At 38.1% G+C, this 20439-nt stretch overlaps 1 protein-coding gene across 10 annotated transcripts in view; it reads left to right on the forward strand.

The window, feature by feature from the left end:
• The window catches only part of GRIK1 (glutamate ionotropic receptor kainate type subunit 1), a 431814-nt gene that overhangs the window by 350639 nt on the left and 60736 nt on the right, over window positions 1–20439 (forward strand). For all 10 annotated transcript variants that reach the window (XM_089330593.1, XM_070071886.2, XM_051819208.3 and 7 more), the window contains one exon: window positions 18040–18147. In XM_089330593.1, the coding sequence (XP_089186719.1) occupies window positions 18040–18147 (108 nt within the window). The remainder of the gene's footprint in view (window positions 1–18039; window positions 18148–20439) is intronic.

Genomic DNA, 20439 nt, shown 5'->3' on the forward strand with positions numbered 1-20439 from the left:
ATAAATAAATCTTTTTTTAAAATAAAAGATAGGTCTTTATATTCCCACTTGACAAATAATGAAAATAGAACCCAGTTGCTTTGATCAATTTGTTAATTGGTAAAGATGAAGGTAGAATTTGAATATGAGTTGTGAAAAGTCAAAATCCATGCTTCTTTTTCCCATACTACCCTGTCTCCATTACAGACACTTCTGTTCAGAATGTGTAACTGAAAGACTCAACAAGTGGCACAAAAAGAATATTGAGTACAAATTTCATGAGTCATTAATAGTTTACCCTCAATGAATAAATAATTATATAGGAGAGATAGACATGTAAACAATCACACCTATACATAGCCATACATACATTAAAGGCAGTAATTATAGGGCACTATGGGAACTCTAGGAAGAATATCTAACCCTACCTTCAAGGTATAGAAAAGTCTTCTTGGAGGAGCAAACACCGAAGATGAAATCTGAAAAGCAATTTTGCGGAAGTGAGGTGTTACCAACTTACCCCAAGGCTGCCAAGCAGGGTAAATATGATAAACTAGAATTTAGTGATTAATGAGTTTAGGTGGAATCAAGCCAAATACCACAGTCAAATGAAAAAGCAGTGCAAATGCAGATGAGCCCGAGGCAATAAAGAATAAACAGACTTTGAGTAAGCACATTCTAAAACAAATAAGTTGCTGCAAATTTTCAAAACCGGGCTATAGGTTGCCAGCCCCCAAGGCTCCCATGCATGCACTTTGGCCTGACATGCATTAATGATGCAGAGGAAAAATATTTTAATTTGGTGACACACTCCATATCTCTGTTGATATGTAATTTTTAAAATGTTAAGCAAAATGCCAACGACAGCTGTAACATGATTTTTTTATTACCTGTGCTCAGTGAATTTATCATTACAAGTAAGTCAGCAGCCTGTCTTAATAATTGGAATCTGGTGCTTTGCAAACAGTTTCTGATAACACTCCTTTCCAGAAGCTGCTGCAAGGTCAGGGCTCCAGAGTAACTCTGAGGTTGACGGCGACTGGGCGAAAGACCTATCAGATCAGAGAGTGAAAGACATGTGACTTTCCAGAGCATCATTTTGTTGATTTCTGATTCGATATTTCCTATCAAACACTGCTTCCAAAGTTACTCCCATTCAGTCCTAATTGCTCAGCCTTCCCTAGTTCAGGCAGGAATTTAAAGGGCTTAGACATTGGTGCTGCAAATGTGACAGAGGACAAAGAAACTGGCTTTCTGCAACTGTATTATTGAGAGATAAGTCTTTTTTTATGTTGGAGATCTTTTCAATTTTAAATGAGTGTTTAAGAAATTGAATGTGCTTTTCAGATACAATACAATTCTAAGAATACAATGATATTTCCTTCCTCCTTCCTTTCCTTTCCTACCCCCTAAACATCTTCCCTTCTCCCTTCTTTTTTTTCAATTTTTGATATAACATATTTTAAAATTGCATTACAGTAAAAAGGCTTAATACTTCATAGAATACCAAGTTTAACAAGTGAAAAGCAAAAAGACTCTCAATACCAACAAAGAACCAAGTTTGCTTGCTGCATTCTGGGTGCCATGTGGCAGCAACACTTCTACTGTTGCAGAAATGGTGTGGTGTGTTCCCCTCTCAGGAAGAGGTTTTATGTATTTTTAATACCATAGTAATAATATTATTAAAAATTAAATTGGAGGTATACTTTCATTAATATACATTCAAAGTAGATTGCTAATTAGAGATCTGGAAAGCCCATCTTTGATAATTGGTTTTTCTTATTTTAGAAGATTTTGTTCAGTGATGGCTGAGAGTAAATTTAGCTTCACACAGAGAGAGAGAAAGAATGAAACTAAGCTGATCTAAATGGGAACAATCCTGACCTATTATAATTAACATGATTCAATTGAACTGTAATGATATTGAAACAATTGACTTTTACCATTCTAACTTAATTATTCTGCACTAGGCAGAGGAATGTATGTGGCTTCCCTCTTGAAGCAATTGCAAAAGCAGCATCTTTGAAGTATGGCACCAAGTGACTTTTTTCTCACCCACAATTTGTGAATATTGTTTTAAAACATCATTAAGTCAAATAACCAGAGCCTAATGAAGTCCTTTGTAGTTCTGAGGCAGTTTCTTGAAATGCCATAGGATTTATTTCACTCTTTTCTTCACTTGACTGAAAGTTCTTTGAGAGGCTGAGTGAATTTAAACCTCAAAATCCTCATCCTAAGGAATTAAATTCTAAAAAGTATTTGGGTTGAAATAGTATTGCTTAATGTGATGTTAGAAAAACAAAACTGAAAGCCTTGCTCAGCAGTTCTACAAAATATCCTGATATTGCTGTAGGCAGGTCCTATTTTTCTCCTTTTTGCTCTGATGGGCATAACTGCCAAGGGTTAGTTAAGAAGTTGTAGGTATTTGAGCACTTGAGACTTAAACTGTAAGAACCTGCCAAAGTGATAAAAGACCCCTACAACTTAAAGAATATATATATATAGAAAACTAAGTGGATTTTTTTGATGGACATTGGAGTGCTGTATCCCTCAGAAATGAGTTCAACAGGATTCTTGAACTTGAAAGCAATGGAATTAGCAAAGAGGGGACTTCCTTCCATGCTACACATGGTTCTATGCATCATGCTCTGGTAGATTCACTACAGAACTAGAAGTTCCTCTTCAGCTTGCTTATTTTTCTTGTTTAACTTTTTTTTTTTTTTTTTTTGACAGGCAGAGTTAGACAGTGAGCGAGAGAGAGAGAGACAGAAAGAAAGGTCTTCCTTTTTCCGTTGGTTCACCCCCCAAATGGCTGCTATGGCCGGAGTGCAGCACTGATCCGAAGCCAGGAGCCAGGTGCTTCCTCCTGGTCTCCCATGCTGGTGCGGGGCCAAAGGACCTGGGCCATCCTCCACTACATTCCCAGACCACAGCAGAGAGCTGGACTGGAAGAGGAGCAACCGGGACAGAACTGGCGCCCCAACCGGGACTAGAACCCGGGATGCCGGCGCCGCAGGCGGAGGATTAGCCTAGTGAGCCGTGGCACTGGTTTAACTTTTGGACATACAGTTTTAGCTGTTAGTGTTAGGATGGATTCCTAGACTGCTATGTGCTACATTCAGGCAGCAGGTGCTTATGTAAGCACTTGTTGGGAATTCGGGCAAATTTCCAAGCCAGATAGAGGAAGGAATGGGATGGTAGACTCTTGGAGATTGTACTGTCTGACATCTTCATATTATAGAAGAAGACACAGAAGTTTTATGGAGCGAAATGATTCCCCCATAGTCATAGAGGTCTCAATATTTGCAGGGTATCCAAAGTTAAAGGAGACTAAGTTTGGGAAAAATGTTGTCATATCGTGATCTAGGTAGAATCAAATATTTTCTGACATTGGAAGGTTTCACAGAGAAGAGCTCATGTTGTTTCAAAATAATTCTCATCAATGTATGTCATTTTTGCCTCTTCCGAAGTTATAGTATTACATGTCATTTTTGGAAGGTCTTAGAAATTCAGTTTAATTAGTAGGTATAACCTATGCATATGGTGTTGTCAGGTGCAAAAGGAATGCTGAGCCATGAAGGTAAAAGATGAATACACAACACACCTAATTTAAGGAAACCATAACCTAGGGGGAAATACATACACAACAAACTTCAGTACAAGACTGCTGTGATGTGTGCCAGAGAACACTGATAAAACACTATTTAAACCCAGAGGCAAAAGCTATACCTTTTGTTTGAAAGGATTCAGGACAGCTTTAGAAAAGAGCTAACATTTGAATTTCTCTTGATCAATTCTTTCACTCATTCAACAAGAAATTAGAAACACTTACTAGGTGCCGGGGACTATTGTTGTTGGCTAGGATAGATCAGTGTACAAAACTGATTCCGATTCCTGTCCTTGGGAGGCTTGCATTCTATTAATAAACAAGTTTAAATAAAACTTGTTGAAGTGAAGAAAATTCATGTAGAGGGAGTACTAAATGTAAATTCATGAATTATGAAGGGGCACAGAATCCGAGAAGGCATCCACATGTTGAAACAGGAAGTTCATATACATTGGGGTGGAACATGAGTATAGATGGGGGTGGGCAGGACAGCAGAGAATAGTCCTAAAGTGTTTTGGAGAGGCACCTCTCTTAGTCTGTTTCATAAAAGACCTGAGATCGGCAGTGAATAAAAAGGTTTCTTTAGCTCACAGTCTTGGAGACTGAAAGTCCAAGATCTGACAGCCCCACCTGACCGGCCTGTAGTGTCTCATGGCAGATGGCATCACAATGCACAAACATATGCAGAAGAGATCACACGGCAAGGCAGGAAGCCAGAGTCAGGGACCAAGCTTGCTCTTTTTATACCAAGCCATTCTCATGAGAACTAACTCACCCTGTGAGAATCATCTCAATCCTTTTTTTTTTTTTTAATATTTACTTATTTAATTGAAAGGCAGTTACAGAGAGGCAGAGGCAGAGGCAGCGAGAGAAAGATCTTCCTTTCACTGGTTCACTCCCTGAATGGCCACAACTGCTGTATCTGGGCCAATCTGAAGCCAGGAGCTTCTCCTGGGTTTCCCACATGGGTTCAGGGGCCCAAGCACTCGGGCCATCTTCCACTACTTTCCAAGGTGCATTGGATCGGAAGTGGAACAGCCAGAACTTGAACCGGTGCCTATATTTAATGCTGGCACCATAGGTGGAGACTTTACATGCTATACCACAGTGCCAGTCCCCTTAATCCCTTTTAAGTGCAATACCCCTGTGATCTATTTACCTTGCACTGAGCCCTTCCTCTTAAATGTTCTATCACCTCACACTGCCACACTGGAGACTAAGCTTCCAGCACATGAACCTATGGGGCAAAATCTCAAGCCACATTTCAACCACAGCAGTGTGTTTTTATTCTCTATTCAGTTTAAAATATTGTTTTAGGGAAGTGCTGTAATGAGAAATCTGAACCCCAAGGTAAGTTATATTATAATGACTGTGATTGTTACCCTGTAGTAGTACTAAGAAATACCTAGAGAGCAGTGTAAATTCCTCTAGGACTTCAGGGCTACAGCCATCTCTGAAACACTGGGTACAGTCCTAATGCTTCTGAGCCTCTGTCAGATCCACACTAATGTATGAGCTTTGGCCTGCAGTGGAATCCCGATTATGATCAGGCTAGTGCTCCACTGAGGGAGTCTGGGGAAAGAACATCTTGGCTTTGGTTCATGCTAAGAACTGATATGTAGATCGCCAGAGCAGGACCTGTGGAGTCATCATGATCCCAAGGAATAATTATAACAAGTAAGATATGTGGGGAGCAAATCTACTTTTTTAGGGCAAGAGTCTTTGCAAGCATCGATTAAATCTTCCTTTCCTACACTGCACTAAAAACCATACTCTCAAAGTGATCTATATTATTTCTATAAATAACCTAGATCCAATATGTACGTGTTCAACTACATTACAATGTTTTATCGGCCCAGTATAATATGAAGAGACCTAAGAAAATACATTTTTTACATGCTATTTTTCTTCAATGACAAGTTCCATCTCCATCTTCTCCTGAAAGCTGCACTGGCCATACTACCCATACCTCATATTCCCAGCTATGTAACACTATTATCAGTGCTACCATTTACTTTTCAATTATATCCTCCAGACAAATGATAGATAGATAGATAGATACATAGATAGATCCCTAAATCATAAGCATGCAAACTTCTTTGGAATTAGAATCAGACAATCAACATAGCATTTTAGGAGCTGACAAGTTTGATTCCCATTCAGGTGATCCTTAGAGTGTACTTTGATAACTTTTTCATCAAAACTAACTGCAATGCTTGTTAAAAAAAAATGCAGATCCTTGGCTCCCACTTCACACTAGTGCCCCAGTGATGTTGTGCTCCTCTAAAATGTGACAGCCTCTATGTTAGTATACTTGCTCTTAAGGAGTTGTTTTTTGTTTTTTTTTTTTTCACTGACAAGAAGCATGAAGAAGCTTCTGAAAGAGAGAACGGTTCATTGCAAACTGAACTTTGAGTAATCATGTATCTGTGGGGAGAAGTCAGAAAATCTTAGGTTGTTCAAGATACTAAGGAGACTGATTTGTGTTGAGCTTCCTCTTTGACAGTACTCTGTTTAATGCTTTGAACTATTATCACTTTGCATCTTTACACAAATTATATAAAGACAGCATGATTTTTTTTCAAATGGAGCATGAAGGAGTTTGCCCAGGGATACCCAGCAAATCAAAGGTAGAGTCAAAATTGAAACCCACATAATTTCATTCCAAAGTCAAATACTCCTGATACACCATGCTCAGACTTTGAAACCTGGTAACAATTAGAATTTGCTATGATTATGTTGAAAGGTATCTTGTTTATAATATCACAAGGCTGCTGTAACAAGAGATGGGATTATATATGTTTTATATATATATATATATATATATGCCACACAGATTTTGTCAATATATAGTGTTATACAATTATCAAGATGAGTTTCACTCAAATATAAAGTAAGTAGATGCCAGAAATATACTTAAATCTTTAGTCATGGCACCATCTGGACAGCAAATGTGGTTTGCTGAAGAATTGGATAAAACAGTGATTATGCAGCTTACCTGGAGAGAATAACAGAAACAAGCATGTTGAGACAGAAATAAAACTGTTTATCATCCTAAATGACAATAAAGCCATACCCTTTGACACCATCTTTGGTACCAGAAATGAATTATTTGCATCTCTGTTGGAAGAAAAAAATCTATAAGTTAACATGTAATTTCATGGTCTTGACCCTAAATAGAAAATAGTAAAACAAACAGAAATATAATTCCCTAGAGAATTAAGTCATCCTTGGATGGACCTGATAGATGATTTTATAAGGCTGTGTTCCAACAGTCATTCTTCTGTTTTATTTCAAAGTTTTAGATAATTTTCTCAACAATTTTCTGTTGTATCATAAATAATTTCTAAAGAGTATTTGTATTAGAAAAAGTCTGGTGTCATTGTGTTTGGACCTGATTAATTTACATGAGAGCAGTCAAGGGTGTTAATGAACCATATGAGCCTCTTTGAGTATGGACAGCAAACATGGACCTACTGTTTGAAGCAGCTACAAGAGCCAAAAATACATTTCTGTATGGAAATTTCAAAAGGACTCTGATGATATTAACAAAAGCCTGTCTTTTTCAAGAAATGCCTTTTGTTGCTTTTATTTGCTCTTGTATTCAGAGGTTTATTAGTTTCCTGTTGCTGCTGAAGTGAATGACCATGAATGTTGTGTTTAAAAACAATGAAAGTTAATATATTCTAGTTGTGGAAGTCCGATGTCTGACAAGGGCTTCACTGAGCTAAACCTGAGGTCTTAGCAGGCTGATTCTTTCTGTACACTGCAGGGGACATCACTGCCTTTTCCTTCTCCAACTGTTGGAGGTCTCCTGAAATCCTTTGTGTGCAGACCCTTTTCTCTGTCATCAGAAGGAGCAATGTGGCATCTTTCAGTCTCTCTCTTTTGTCTCTGCCATCACATAACCTTCTGTCTGACCCTTCCTGGATCCCTTTTAAAAGGACCCTTGTGATCTCACCTGGCATACCCCCAAAATCTAGCACTCTCTCCTAAGATTCTTAGCTTCACCATATTTGCAGAACTCTTTAGCCACATTCTAAGATCTTGGGATCAGAACATGAACATTGTATGTGAGGTGAGGACATGACACTATTCATACTATCACTAAAGGGTAGAAAATTAATTCAAGAAATGTACCTGGACAATATTTCTACAGTGTGAAAACATTTTGGTGAATCTTGCTCTCACTTTGAGATGTTGTCTGGACACCAGTTCCACATTTGAAGTACAACACCTATTCCTCAATGGTGGTTTGCTATGCCTGATTAAATGAGATTTGTTCTCAAACATGGCAATCCCAGCATATTACTCAGGGTTCTGCAGAGAAACAGAAATAATTGTGTGTGTGTATGTGTGTGTGTAACTCTTATTTAAAATATGTATATTTATCTCTTATTAGGAGTAAGTGGCTCTTACCAGGACAGGGAACGTGAAGTCCTTTGATCTTCCATCTGCAAACTGGAGACCCAGGAAACCTGATGGTCTCAGTATGAGTCCAAAAGCCTGAGAACCAGGTACCTGATGATGTAACTCCCAGTTTGAGAGTAGTAGACAGTGACATGAGATGTCCCAGCTCAAGCAGTAAGACAGACACAAAGGAACACAAATTCCTTCTTCTTTACCTTTTGTTCTGTCCAGACCCTCAGTAGAGGAGCTTATGCTTACCCACAGTCCGTGAATTCATGTGCTAATCTCATCTGGAAATACTCTCTCTGACATACTCAGAAATATTGTTTAATTAGGGCAACCTGTGACCCTGTCAAGTGGATGCATAAAATTAACTATCACATTGGACATAAATATACTTATACAACCAGTTTATACAACCGTATCCCAACTTAAAAAGAGTACAGATTTTATGCAAATAAACACAGTGCTATAAAAATTGATGAGTAGTTTGCTAATGCAGAGGGTCGAGGTAACTAAAGTACTGCATAAACAATGCATCATTTGTCTGATACTAAATCAGCGATTAAAGATAGACCAAGAAGAGAAGGGATATTTTCCCTCCCTTTGTGGAATATTTAAAACTGTTTAAGTGAATAACCACAATTAGATTTCCCTCAGCAGTTCATTAAATCCTACTGATGTCTTACACTACTGAATGTGGGGACAACACTCTGCTTTCCTGGTATCTTCTGCTCTTGGATCTTAAACAGAGCCCTGGAAATCCTGATTTAGTTATAGTTGCCTTGACTCTGTCACTTTAAACTCCAAAATCTGTACCAATGACTCTACTTAAGTGCCAATGGGTAAGAGTATTTGGCAATATCTTTCTGTGCAGCTCTGAGACTGCCACATTTTGACAAAATCCCAGTTCCCAGAGAGCAGCTTTTAGCAAACCTTCACACACATACACAAAAGTGAGGTAGAAACCACTTGCTGATGATAGGAATGAAAGTCTGTCAGGGCAGATCGCAAGGAAGATAAATGATGAACATTCCTGTCTACTTGTGGAAAGCAGACTAAATATTCCAAATCTGGTTGTCATTTTAAAAGAGGGAAAGCAGAACTCTACTTTGATATTAATGTCTTACTTGGCAAAAAAAAAAAAAAAAAAAAAAAAAAACACAATTCACAAAGCTTAAAATAAGTATCATTAGTGAACTCACAAAAGCTGAGCAATCTTGATAAGACTCCAAATACTTCTTTCCCTGAAAGCTTCTATACCAAACATGTTCACTATACTTTTCCTAATTTGGGACATATTTTTTGCACCTTGTAAATAAAGGAGTAGCTCACTACCTTATATGGATGAGCACGTATGGCACAACCCTGTAGGGGCATATGCATCCCTTGAAAGCCTCCTCTAACCGGTAAGAGGAGAGGAGAATGGAGAGGGGAGAAGGCAAGGGGAGACAGCATCAGAAAAAAAGAAAATTCCATTATGCTTTCAATTCAACGACCCACAAAGTTGTCTCTGGCAGGTGAGTGAATTTGGACGCCTAGGCAGAACTCTCTAAAACAGTCCAAGCACTGTTTACAACAGTTACAAGTAAAAGTTTAATACAAATACAAAGAAAGCGGGCCACCACCACGGCTCAATAGGTTAATCCTCCGCCTGCGGCGCAGGCACCCCAGGTTCTAGTCCCGCTCAGGGTGCCAGATTCTGTCCCGGTTGCCCCTCTTCCAGTCCAGCTCTCTGCTGTGGCCCGGGAAGGCGGTGGAGGATGGCCCAAGTGCTTGGGCCCTGCACCCGCATGGGAGACCAGGAGAAGCACCTGGCTCCTGGCTTCCGATCAGCTCGGTGCGCCGGCCACAGCGCGGCCAGCCATTGGGGGATGAACCAACGGTAAAAGAAGACCTTTCTCTCTGTCTCTCTCTCACGATCTAACTCTGCCTGTCAAAAAAAAAAAAAAAAATACAAAAAAAGCAAGCATCAAAGATGTATTTAACTCTAGGGAACCAGTGGGATGATAGAGGTCATTCCAGGGACATCTAGAGCAAGAGTGCTTGTAGAGGCCACCAGGAAAGGCAAACTGCAATAAAATTAAAACCTTTCAATTTCTTGTTAGACAGAAGTCACTAACAGCTTCACCAGATACAAATTACATAAAAGAACATTTAATTTCACAGAATCTGGATCCAAAACAATGTTTTTCATTTAGGAGGAAAAGGAATGAAAGCAGTCTTTCTAATATTAAGTGCTGTCAACAATAAGAACCTGGAGTTAGATATTAGCCATGTAACTCCCCAACATCAAAATAGGTACATGCAAAATTTGGACAAGAAGTATCATCTAACGGCTGGCATTCGATGCAATAGTTGACACCACTTGGAACATCTGCATCGCATATTGGAGTGCCTGGTTTCCATCCCCACTCCTCTACTTTGGATCCACCTTCTTGCTAATGTGCACCTTGAGAGACAACAGATGACAGTGCAAGTACTTGGATTCCTGCCACACAGGTAGGATACTTGGACTGAGTTCTGGGATACTTGGCTTTCACCTGGCCCATCCGTGGTTGTTGTGGACATTTGGGGAGTGAACCAACAGATAGATTCTCTTTGTTTCTCTGCCTTACAAATAAAATGAAAATAAATAGAAACGTAAAAACCAAATATCATCTTGAGAAAGAATATGCAAATAAGACATATAATGAACTGTTTTTTCTTTTCCTAATGTTTACCTCTGGATTCCTATCTTTTGTTCATCAGAAAATGTATCCATTAAAAATAAAGGGAAAAAGTCACACCATTTCATTTAGTTGCTATTAAGCAGTTGTTGTCAAGAGAGCTCCTGCAGGGTAGAAATTAAAGCTGTTTCCTAAAATAGGAACAATAGTTTAAGTATTGTTTTCAGTTAAGTGTGATATAATTGTCCCCTCCACAAATGTTTTACTACATAAGGCAAGTAAATTGTAATTATGAATAATATAATTATATATGATTATCTAAACTGCATATGCTTCAGCCCTGTCCCAGAAAATGGATTCCTATGCATCTTATTCATCTTATCCAGGAACTACTCATTGCACATTTTCCCTAATCAATAGTGTACTTAGTGATTAATAAACACTCATTGACATTTACTTTGTAAAACACAAAGAGCACATACAAAACTATAAATTGTCTATGGCTAGGAGGCACAAAAACATGGGTGATTGTGGCAGCAAGGAAAACTGGACTTTGAAGGTCAAAAGATACAATTCAGTAAAGAACCAGGCAGGATGTCTTTGTAGATATTTTTGAGTCAGGGAAGAAGCATTGTCAGAGCACAATAGGGAAACATTTTTTGCCACTTGGATGATCAGGGAGGAAAGCAAGAAGTGGGAATTACTCTGCACCAGTGACTGGAACACTAAGTTCAAGTATAAAATCAGCTCAAGAAAATTCAAACAAAGTGACACAATAAACATACAAAATTGGATTTCTGAACTGGATTTTAAGACCTTGCCATGATCCATATGCTACGTGGAGAGATAAATGCTACCAATTCTGTACATTTTCAGAGTGCCCCATGTAGTCTGGACAATGTAGAAAATTGACACAACATGAACCCCATCAGGGAAAAGTTGCCTTTAAGAAAAGCTTTATGAAAATTCTACAGAATTTAATGAAGATAACTACCTCCTTCCAAACAGATCAGGAGGGGTTAGAACCATGTCTTGTTCAGAAGTCCAAAGAAAGAACCTGAGCACTGATTTAATACAAATCCCTGACACAGAGGGTATTTTCATGGAACCCAAGCCTTGGATAAGTTGTTTTCACATGTGGGCAAATGCTGTGAGCTTAACCCTTGGACTTATTTTACGGCTCTCATTTAACCTACAAATTTTCAAAGCCTGTTTTGGGCTTGAAAAATAAGAAGGGTGAACAGAGTAAAAAATTAGGATTGGTATGTGAGAGGAAGAAGAGATTGTGACGCCAGGAAGTACACCTCAGTATAGCAAGGAGGATGATGCACCCTACTTGTGGTAGTTGTAGACCACTTTGTCACTGTGCAGAGAAGGGAGTATTGTGTTTCAGCCAGAGTAACAACAGGTGTTACCACTGACAATTAAAAGAAATTTCATCTCAGTTTTTCAATTTTTTATTTTTTAGATTTATTTATTTGATAGGCAGAGTGACAGAGAGAGAGAGAGAGAGAGAGATCTATCTTCCACCTAGTGGTTCACTCCCTGAATGGCTATAACAACTCGGGCTGAGGCTAGGCCAGCAGTTCCAGCAGAAGTCAGGGTTCCAGAACTCTGTCCAGTTCTTCTAGAGGGGTAACAGGGCCCAAGCACATGCATCATCATTCTCTGCTTTCCCAGGTACATTAACAGAGAGCTTAATCAGAAGTGGAGCCGCTGGGACTTAAAGCAGTGTTCAAATATGGGATGCTGATGTCACAAGCAGAGATCTGACTCATCTGACTTACTGTACAATGAAGCTGCCTCAGCTATTTCATTTTTAAAGCAAGTGCTCGCGTTTGGCATTACTGTCTTCTCCCTGGGCCATAAGCTCTAGAGACAAAGTCCTGAAGCCTTTTTTTCAACATGTTACAGTGCTAGGGCAATTCTCAGCTGATTTGCCATCTAGACTGCTTAGAGGAGAGGGAGAGCCTTTTCCTCTCCTTGTCTCACTTCTTGATATTAACTTTATTAAACTTGCAGCATTATCGTCAATAAAGTGTGCTGCTACTGTGATAGCTATTCTACCTGAAAATATGTTTTTTGTCTAATTATCTTGGTTCTCAACATTTTAGGTTGACTTCTTGACATAATCCTTGTGAAACTCTGTCTATCTTACTGTGAAACTATTTCCCATTAATAGCAAATGATTAGGGAGCGTATTTAGCCTATCAGGTAAAATACCAGTTAATTTGCTTATGTGAAACATTAGAATACTTGGTCTCTGTACTCAGTTCCAGCTCCTGACTCCAGTTATTGCTAAGGTGGATCCTGGGAGGCAGTGGTGATGGCTCAGGTAATTGGGTTCCTGGCACTTACATGGGACAGGGAGACCTGGAAGAAGCTCCTGGCTCCTGGCTTTGGTGTGGAACCAACAGATGGAAGATTCTCTCTCTCTCTCTCTCTCTCTCTCTCTCTCTGTATGTGTGTGTAACTCTGACTTTCAAATAAATAAATAAATCTTTTAAAAAGTTAATTTTATTTAAGTTGATGGAGCAGGAAGATGCAGAATTATGCTATTTTTGTGTCCATATGTAGGCATATGAAGATGAAACCATAAAGTTTGCTCCATGAGAATAACCTGCTAACTAAACCCCTGCTAGCTACCTGGACCTTCCCCACACCATCCTTCACAGTTCTTCTAAAACATTCTCCCTATGAAGCACATCTGATCATGGCACTCTTATGCTTAAAACACTCCCTTGGTTCCTAAACATGGACTGAGCAATTGCCAAGGCAACTAGCATGATTCATAACACCTTTTTGATCAACGCCTGCCTGCCTTCCCAAGCTCGTTTCTCACTGTTTCTTACCTTGCATTATAGACTTCTGCAAACTTACAATTTATTCTTTACTTCCCACTTTTAACCTGGCTGTGAATCTTTGTTTAGCCAATTTCTCATCCTTGGAGAGCTCAGGAATTCTTGCCTCCAGGAATCTTGCTGACTCTTTCTTTGCAGTTGGGATAAGTGCTTCTTTTCCACACTTCTTTATTCAACACTCTGTGTAAATCTTTATCCTCCCACTTAACTGTGCTTTATGGAAATGCATTAACATGCTTATCTCTACTAAACTGCAAACTGCTAGATGCAGTATTCCAAGCATAGTTCCTGGCACAGAGAAGATGCTTAATAAATGAATATTTTTCAAATGAATTAACAGTGAAAGAAAGAAATAAACCAAAGTTTGTAATAATCTTTTCTCCTCAGGGAGCAGTATGTTTTACATTATAGTTTGGTGTTGCTAGCTATGTTTTATGTTTCATACAGCATAGCTTGCTCATCATAGGTGCCTGACAATTGGTTGTCAACTATATTAAGGTCCATACCAATGCAGCATTGCAGAACTAAGAGTCATTTTATTCAAAATTGTCACTTAACATGACACTCTTCTGTGGGCTAAAAGAGGACACAATGACTTAGGCACAGCCACAAAGCATGATAATGGCTTAAAGACTAAACTTGTCTTCTTGACCTGCACTCTACCGCATTCTCAGTATTTTCAGATTGGATTATGAATTGAATTTTTAGACTGTGTTTTGTTGCTATAACCAAATGCCTGACACTGGCTAACCTAAAGAAAGGAGGTTTATTTGGTTGTCAATTCTAGTGGATGGAGAGTCTGAACAGCACAGCCCTGTCTCCCTGGTGAGGGCCTCCTCACTGTGTTACAATCTGACAGAGAAGTGGAAACTGAACTGGCTGAGTGCAGAACTGACCAAGCATGTTGGGTGGCCTCTCTTTGTGACAATCCATTCTCAAAGGATCCACCCCAGTCCCACCAGACCTGATCTACTCTTGAGCTAATTCATCATGAGGGTGGAGCCCCTTTGACCTAATCACCTCCCTATAGGCCTCACCTCTTATTAATTTGACGCTGTCACACCAGACGACAAGCCTCTAGCACAAGAACACTTGGAGTACACACTGTAAGCAAACCACAGTGCTGAGGAGTTGTAGGTTTAAATAAGAGAGAGAATTGAAGGAAGGCAGAAAAATAAAACATGAATATTAACAAAATTATAGAACAAATTAGAATAAGAAAATATTAAATATCTGAGTGCTAGGTTAGATATTAGAGGGAACATGATTTAATAAGACAATTGGATTTTGCTGCCAAGCTTCCAATCTATTTGAGGATTTAAGGAATGAAAAGAATAAGGGTATATGGTTAGGTAAAAAGGAAATAACAAAGAAATACTGGTCAGAGTCATATAGGCTGGGAGTGCTGTGCTTTGAATCGGAAAACTGTGAATCTGAACCAAAACAGCATAGTACACAGTCTTTAAGATGAACAGGAGTGTGGCACATTGAGTAGAAGACACAAGATGTGATGAGCAAGTGCACAAAGGTGAGAGAGCCCAGACCTGTTCCAGTCGTGGTTGCACATGAAACAATAGTGTGAAAAATTCCGAAGAGATACTTTAAGCTAACTGTTAACAGATCTCTGTATTATTTAGGATGCTCCAGAGAAATAGACAGATTAGGATTAACATATGTATGTGTGTGTGTTTGAATGCATGTGTGCATGCATGTATGAGGGTACTACAAACAATTCATGGAAAATGAAATTAAAAGATATACTTATTTTGGTGCAAAACTTGTTTGAAACCCATGCATAGTCTTACCCCATAATATGCATTTTCAATAAAATTGCTCAGGAATCCCTATATAGAAATGTGTATGTGTGTTGAGAGAGAGAGAGAGAGAGAGAAATGAGAGAGACTTCCGAGAAACTGGCCAACACTATTTTGCAGGCTGAGAAATCTCATGTCTTTCATCTGCAAATTATAAGCCCAAGAAAGTTGGTGGAATAATTTCAGCCCAAGTCTGAAGACCAGAGACTCAATACTCTGATGGTGTAATTCCAGTTTGAGAGCAGGAGATCTCTGCTGCAGGTGTGGCAGCCTAACAGAGTACATAATCTCTTTTCCTCCACTTTTCTATTCTAATCAGACCATCAATATATTGTGTGATGCCAGCTCACATTGGAGAGCACACTCTGCCTTCCTCAGGCCACCAATGCAAATGATAATCTCTTCAGGAAACACATTCAGAGACACATCCAGAAGTCATGTTTGCCTGGATATCTGGGCATCTCATAGCCTAATCAAATTGATACATGAAATTAACCATTACAACCTCCAATGCAAAGTTAATATTTAGATTAATTTGTAAGTGGCATGAATATCCATTATATGTTTTATGTGCTGAGTGGATTTGCATGAATATGAAAACTGGTTTGGGACATAATGAATATTGTAATGATTTATAAAATGAAAGCCAGTAGAGACCAGTAAATATCAGATATGTGAGGCCTGACACATAAAGTAATAAAAATCCAACTATATAGTTATGAAGCAGGGAATGAAAGTAAGAGGCAGTTGTAATTAATGATTGTTAATATTTTTAATGTCCTCAATTTGTTACAAATTGTATCATGTGTCATTTAAACCTCACAGGAATCTGTGCATGAATCAAACACTAAAATCTGACACAGTCCAGATTCAAATCCTGAAGTCAGATTTGAGATTCAAACCCAGCTCTCTGGAAAACTCATGCCCTTTCCACCACATTGCTCTGTTCCTTGGTCAAATGAGTAACTATATTTAGTTGGCAGACGTGGTGTGAGCCACTATAGATACAGTAAAATCAACCCTCAGTTTCCATGGGAGATTGGCTTCAGAACACCTGTGGATACCAAAGTCTGTAGATGCAGTCTCTTACATAAAATGATGTGGTTTCTGCATATACCCTACACCATATATTCTCATATACTTTAAATCATGTCCAGATTACATACAATGCTAAGCATTCTGTAATGCTATATATATAATTATTTATTGTATCATATAGGAAATAATGACAAGGAAAAACGTCTATATATTTTCAGTACAGATGTGATTTTTTTCCTTATATATTGTGGATCCAAAATTGATTGAAACAATGGATGCAGAATCCAAAGACATGGAGGGATGGTAGCATAAGGCTGCAGATCTTCTTCACATTTTAAACATATCTGAAGAATTTTGTAAAGTCAGAAGGGAGAAAAAATAGCTAAGAGTACATAAAGACCTGAATTTTCCTTTATCTTCATTTGTAAATGAAACTCAAATTGTAAAAGATTGTCAAAGGTCAGCTACAAGTTGAAGTGCAACAAACACAAGGGCCATTTTTAAAACTAAAACTACTAAAGATGTGCTGCATGACTTCTATATATAAAATAAATAATTAAAAATAAATAAATAAAATAAAATCTCTAGTTTAATGTCCTAAAATTATGTTAATGCATGTGGTAGGTAGAATACTGGATCTCTCAAAAGACGTCTATTTTCTAAACCTTGGAACCTGTAAATATTTCCATGTTTGACAAAATTAGACACAAATATATATATATATATATGCATATGCAAAAATGCAAACATATATAATATGTACATATATTCAAATACAAAAGCACATATTCATATGTAATCACATATTCATGTGTCATCACAGATATTATGTACAATTAATACACATGTAATGGATTTTTGAGGTGGGAAAATTATCTTGGGTTTCCTAAATGTAATCAGAAGTGTCCCTCTAACAGAGAAGCAGAGGGAGATTCCACACAGACCCAAGAAGAAGAGGAAGAAAAGCGACCACACAGACAGAATGATTTGGCCACATGACAAGGAGTGCTTACAGCCAACAGAAGCAGGAAGAGAAAGAGAATGGAGTCTCCCTTAGAAGTTGCAGAGGGAGTATGGCTCTTCAAGCACTTTGATTTTACCCACGGATGTTGATTTTGGATGTTTGGCCTCTGAAACTGTGAGAGATTAAATTTCTGTTAGTTTAAGCCACCACGTTTGTGAAAACTTGCTACAGCAGCCATAGGAAACTACAATGCTCAATTGACAATTGAAGACCAAAATCATAAACACCCCATACGTTTGAGAATCCTTTTCATAGAGAAAGAAAAAGGAGGGATACACTTCCTCTCACAGTACTTGGAAGGGGATTTGGATTGACCTTGGACAACAGAACATTATGACTTCCTAGTCTTTTTTTACATCATCTGAAGACTATTTTACATTAATTCCTTCCATCCTGCCCACATAGGTTATCATTATCACGAGTTTGGTGTCAAGATGTTAGAACTAACAAAATAAATGAATGCTACTAAAATAGTGAAGCCTTCTGTTTTCAAGTCACTGAACCAATGCAGTGGTTTACAACAGCATGATGAAACCAAATAATCGGATGCTGTGATGAATTTGAGGTATTATGATTTTGATGGTTTTAGGATTATGATAAGTGTGCAACAGTAACACCACATTCCTTTTGTCTACAGGCTCAGTGGGATGGCTTGACTGGGCGGATCACCTTCAATAAAACTGATGGCTTAAGGAAAAATTTTGATCTGGACATTATTAGTCTCAAAGAGGAGGGAACTGAAAAGGTAACCTCCTTCACAATTAATACATATGTAAATAAGTAGAATAAAGCATTGTTCAAGCATTTTAATTAAATTGCACAGAGAAGAGAGGGGATGATAAAATGATTCATGTTCATGTATTTCCACTTTTCCAGATTTCTCTCATCCATCTGCAGATATATGTTTTATTGGTTCTAAATTGCATGTGCTATTAATAGCAGTGCTAACTAATGTCTATATAGTGCTTGGTTTGTGTCGCAAATGTGCATACATTATCACATCTATAATCCTATGAGTGGGTATCATTAGGCCCATTTTTCAAAGTTGAAGAAACTGATTTTAGACTTGGAAAATCAGAGGCTGTCAATGGTTTGTCTATGGAATGACATTCAAGAGTTACTCACAAATTAATTCTAATTGCACTCTATTTTGAGACTGATGACAGAAGAACAGAATAGAGTAGAATAGAATAGAAGTTTACTGGAACAAATTAAATTTGCATCCTTAATTTTAAGACAAATGCTAAAAAAAGTGTCAATATTGGGTTCTCATTTTAGGATTACTTTAATTTTAATTCTCAATTATTCAAATTTAAACTTGTTTTAGTTTAATGCAAATATAAGTCATTTAGATAAATAACGATAAATGAATTTAAATTCTCAGTATATCTTACTATAATAATTTAAGTATTCATGACTGCAAATTAAAATTAAAATTTACAGTTTGCCCTTCAGAACCTAAAGAAAAAATTTTGAGAACTCCAATCATTTGAACATCAAAACTATAGTCCATCATTTTCCCCACTGTACTGAACAAGATGATGTGTTTAATGTGAAAGAATAGCTCCGGGAATAATTTATTATTTACTTAATTTGACTATTCTGGTTTCTCTTCAAATTGTATCTTTCACCTTTTACTTAATTTGAAATTGGTTGGTGTTTTAAATGAGATGGCATTTCATTTCAAAAACTAGAACACTTTTTTTTTTTTTTGACACATGCCCTACCTATCTCTTCTCCCCTTCCCCCAAATAGCATTAACTGAAACACAAATTTAATTAGGCTATGTACAATATAAAGTTGCCACTGGTGTTGACGTATTTGAAAAGAATAACTATCTTGCATTCTTGAGAACACACATTATGCATGCATGTTTTGCATTTCCAAAAACACTGTCTCTGCAGTGTATGATTGGCACATTGCCCAAATACCAAATCTGAGTGCCTGGGTTTGATTCTCTCATTCTCACTCTGCTTCCAATCCAACTTCCTACAGTATGCACCCTGGAGGCAACAGATGATGGCTCATGCCCTGGGGTTCTTGCCACCCAGGTGTTGAGTTCCTGGATCCTAGGTTCAGTCTGGCCCAGTCATGACTGTATGTAGCATATGAGGACTGGACAAGTGAAGACTCCTCTCCCTCATTCTCTGCCTTTGAAATAAACTATAGATATTTCCAAAAAGTGTCCCCCACCTGGCCTCTTCTTCACTCTAATTTGCTCCTTGTCATTTAAACATGCTGACAGCACAAGACATCCATCTTGTGGTATTTGAGCTGCAGGGAGCAAAAGAGTACTCATTATAGTCTAAAAGCATTTAATTTCTTTTTCTCAAGAAAATGTCTGGTTTTCTAAACACCTTCTTACTCTCCTTCTTTATCCTCAAAATGTACAACATTGAAAGGAGAAAAAATCTCTAAGGAAACATCTTTTTGGTTCAGATGAATGACAAATATAAAACCTATTGTGCTTTCACAGCTAGTTATACATTGCAATATAATGCACAATCTATTGGTGCTTCTCATGAAAGCAAAAGTCAAATTAGATGAAAGTGTTTTCTGTTTGTTTACCTCTTCATGGTTTGCAATAACTTTTCTTTCTATAGGTGACTTGGGCTCCATTCCTGACAAATCTGATTGGGCCTCCGGGCAATGGGAGAGGCCAAAGCAGCTCTCTCAGGAGCTAGGGGAGGAAATCCCTATCTTTTCATGTCAACCACCCTGGAGTTCCTAAGGGGAAATTGTTAGGAAAGACTCATTTCTCACTTGCACTCAATTTCTACCCCCTAGAAACCCACAAAGAATAAGTCATCAAGCATGCTTTACCTTCTAATTTAGGAATCGTGTGTGTGTGTGTGTGTGTGTGTGTGTGTGTGTGTGTAGTGGTTGATTTCAGTCATGAATGCCTTAAACAGGCTTTATAAGGAATGATGAAGATTGCTTGCTATCGCATTTTAACCATACATATTGAAATGTGGTTTAAGTCATTTTTTGGTGCATGAAAGAAATAAAAATTAAGTCTTGCCACCAAGTAACTTCT

This window comes from Oryctolagus cuniculus, chromosome 4 (genome assembly GCF_051225735.1).
Source record: "Oryctolagus cuniculus isolate XC-2025 breed Fujian yellow rabbit chromosome 4, ASM5122573v1, whole genome shotgun sequence".
NCBI lineage: Eukaryota > Metazoa > Chordata > Mammalia > Lagomorpha > Leporidae > Oryctolagus > Oryctolagus cuniculus.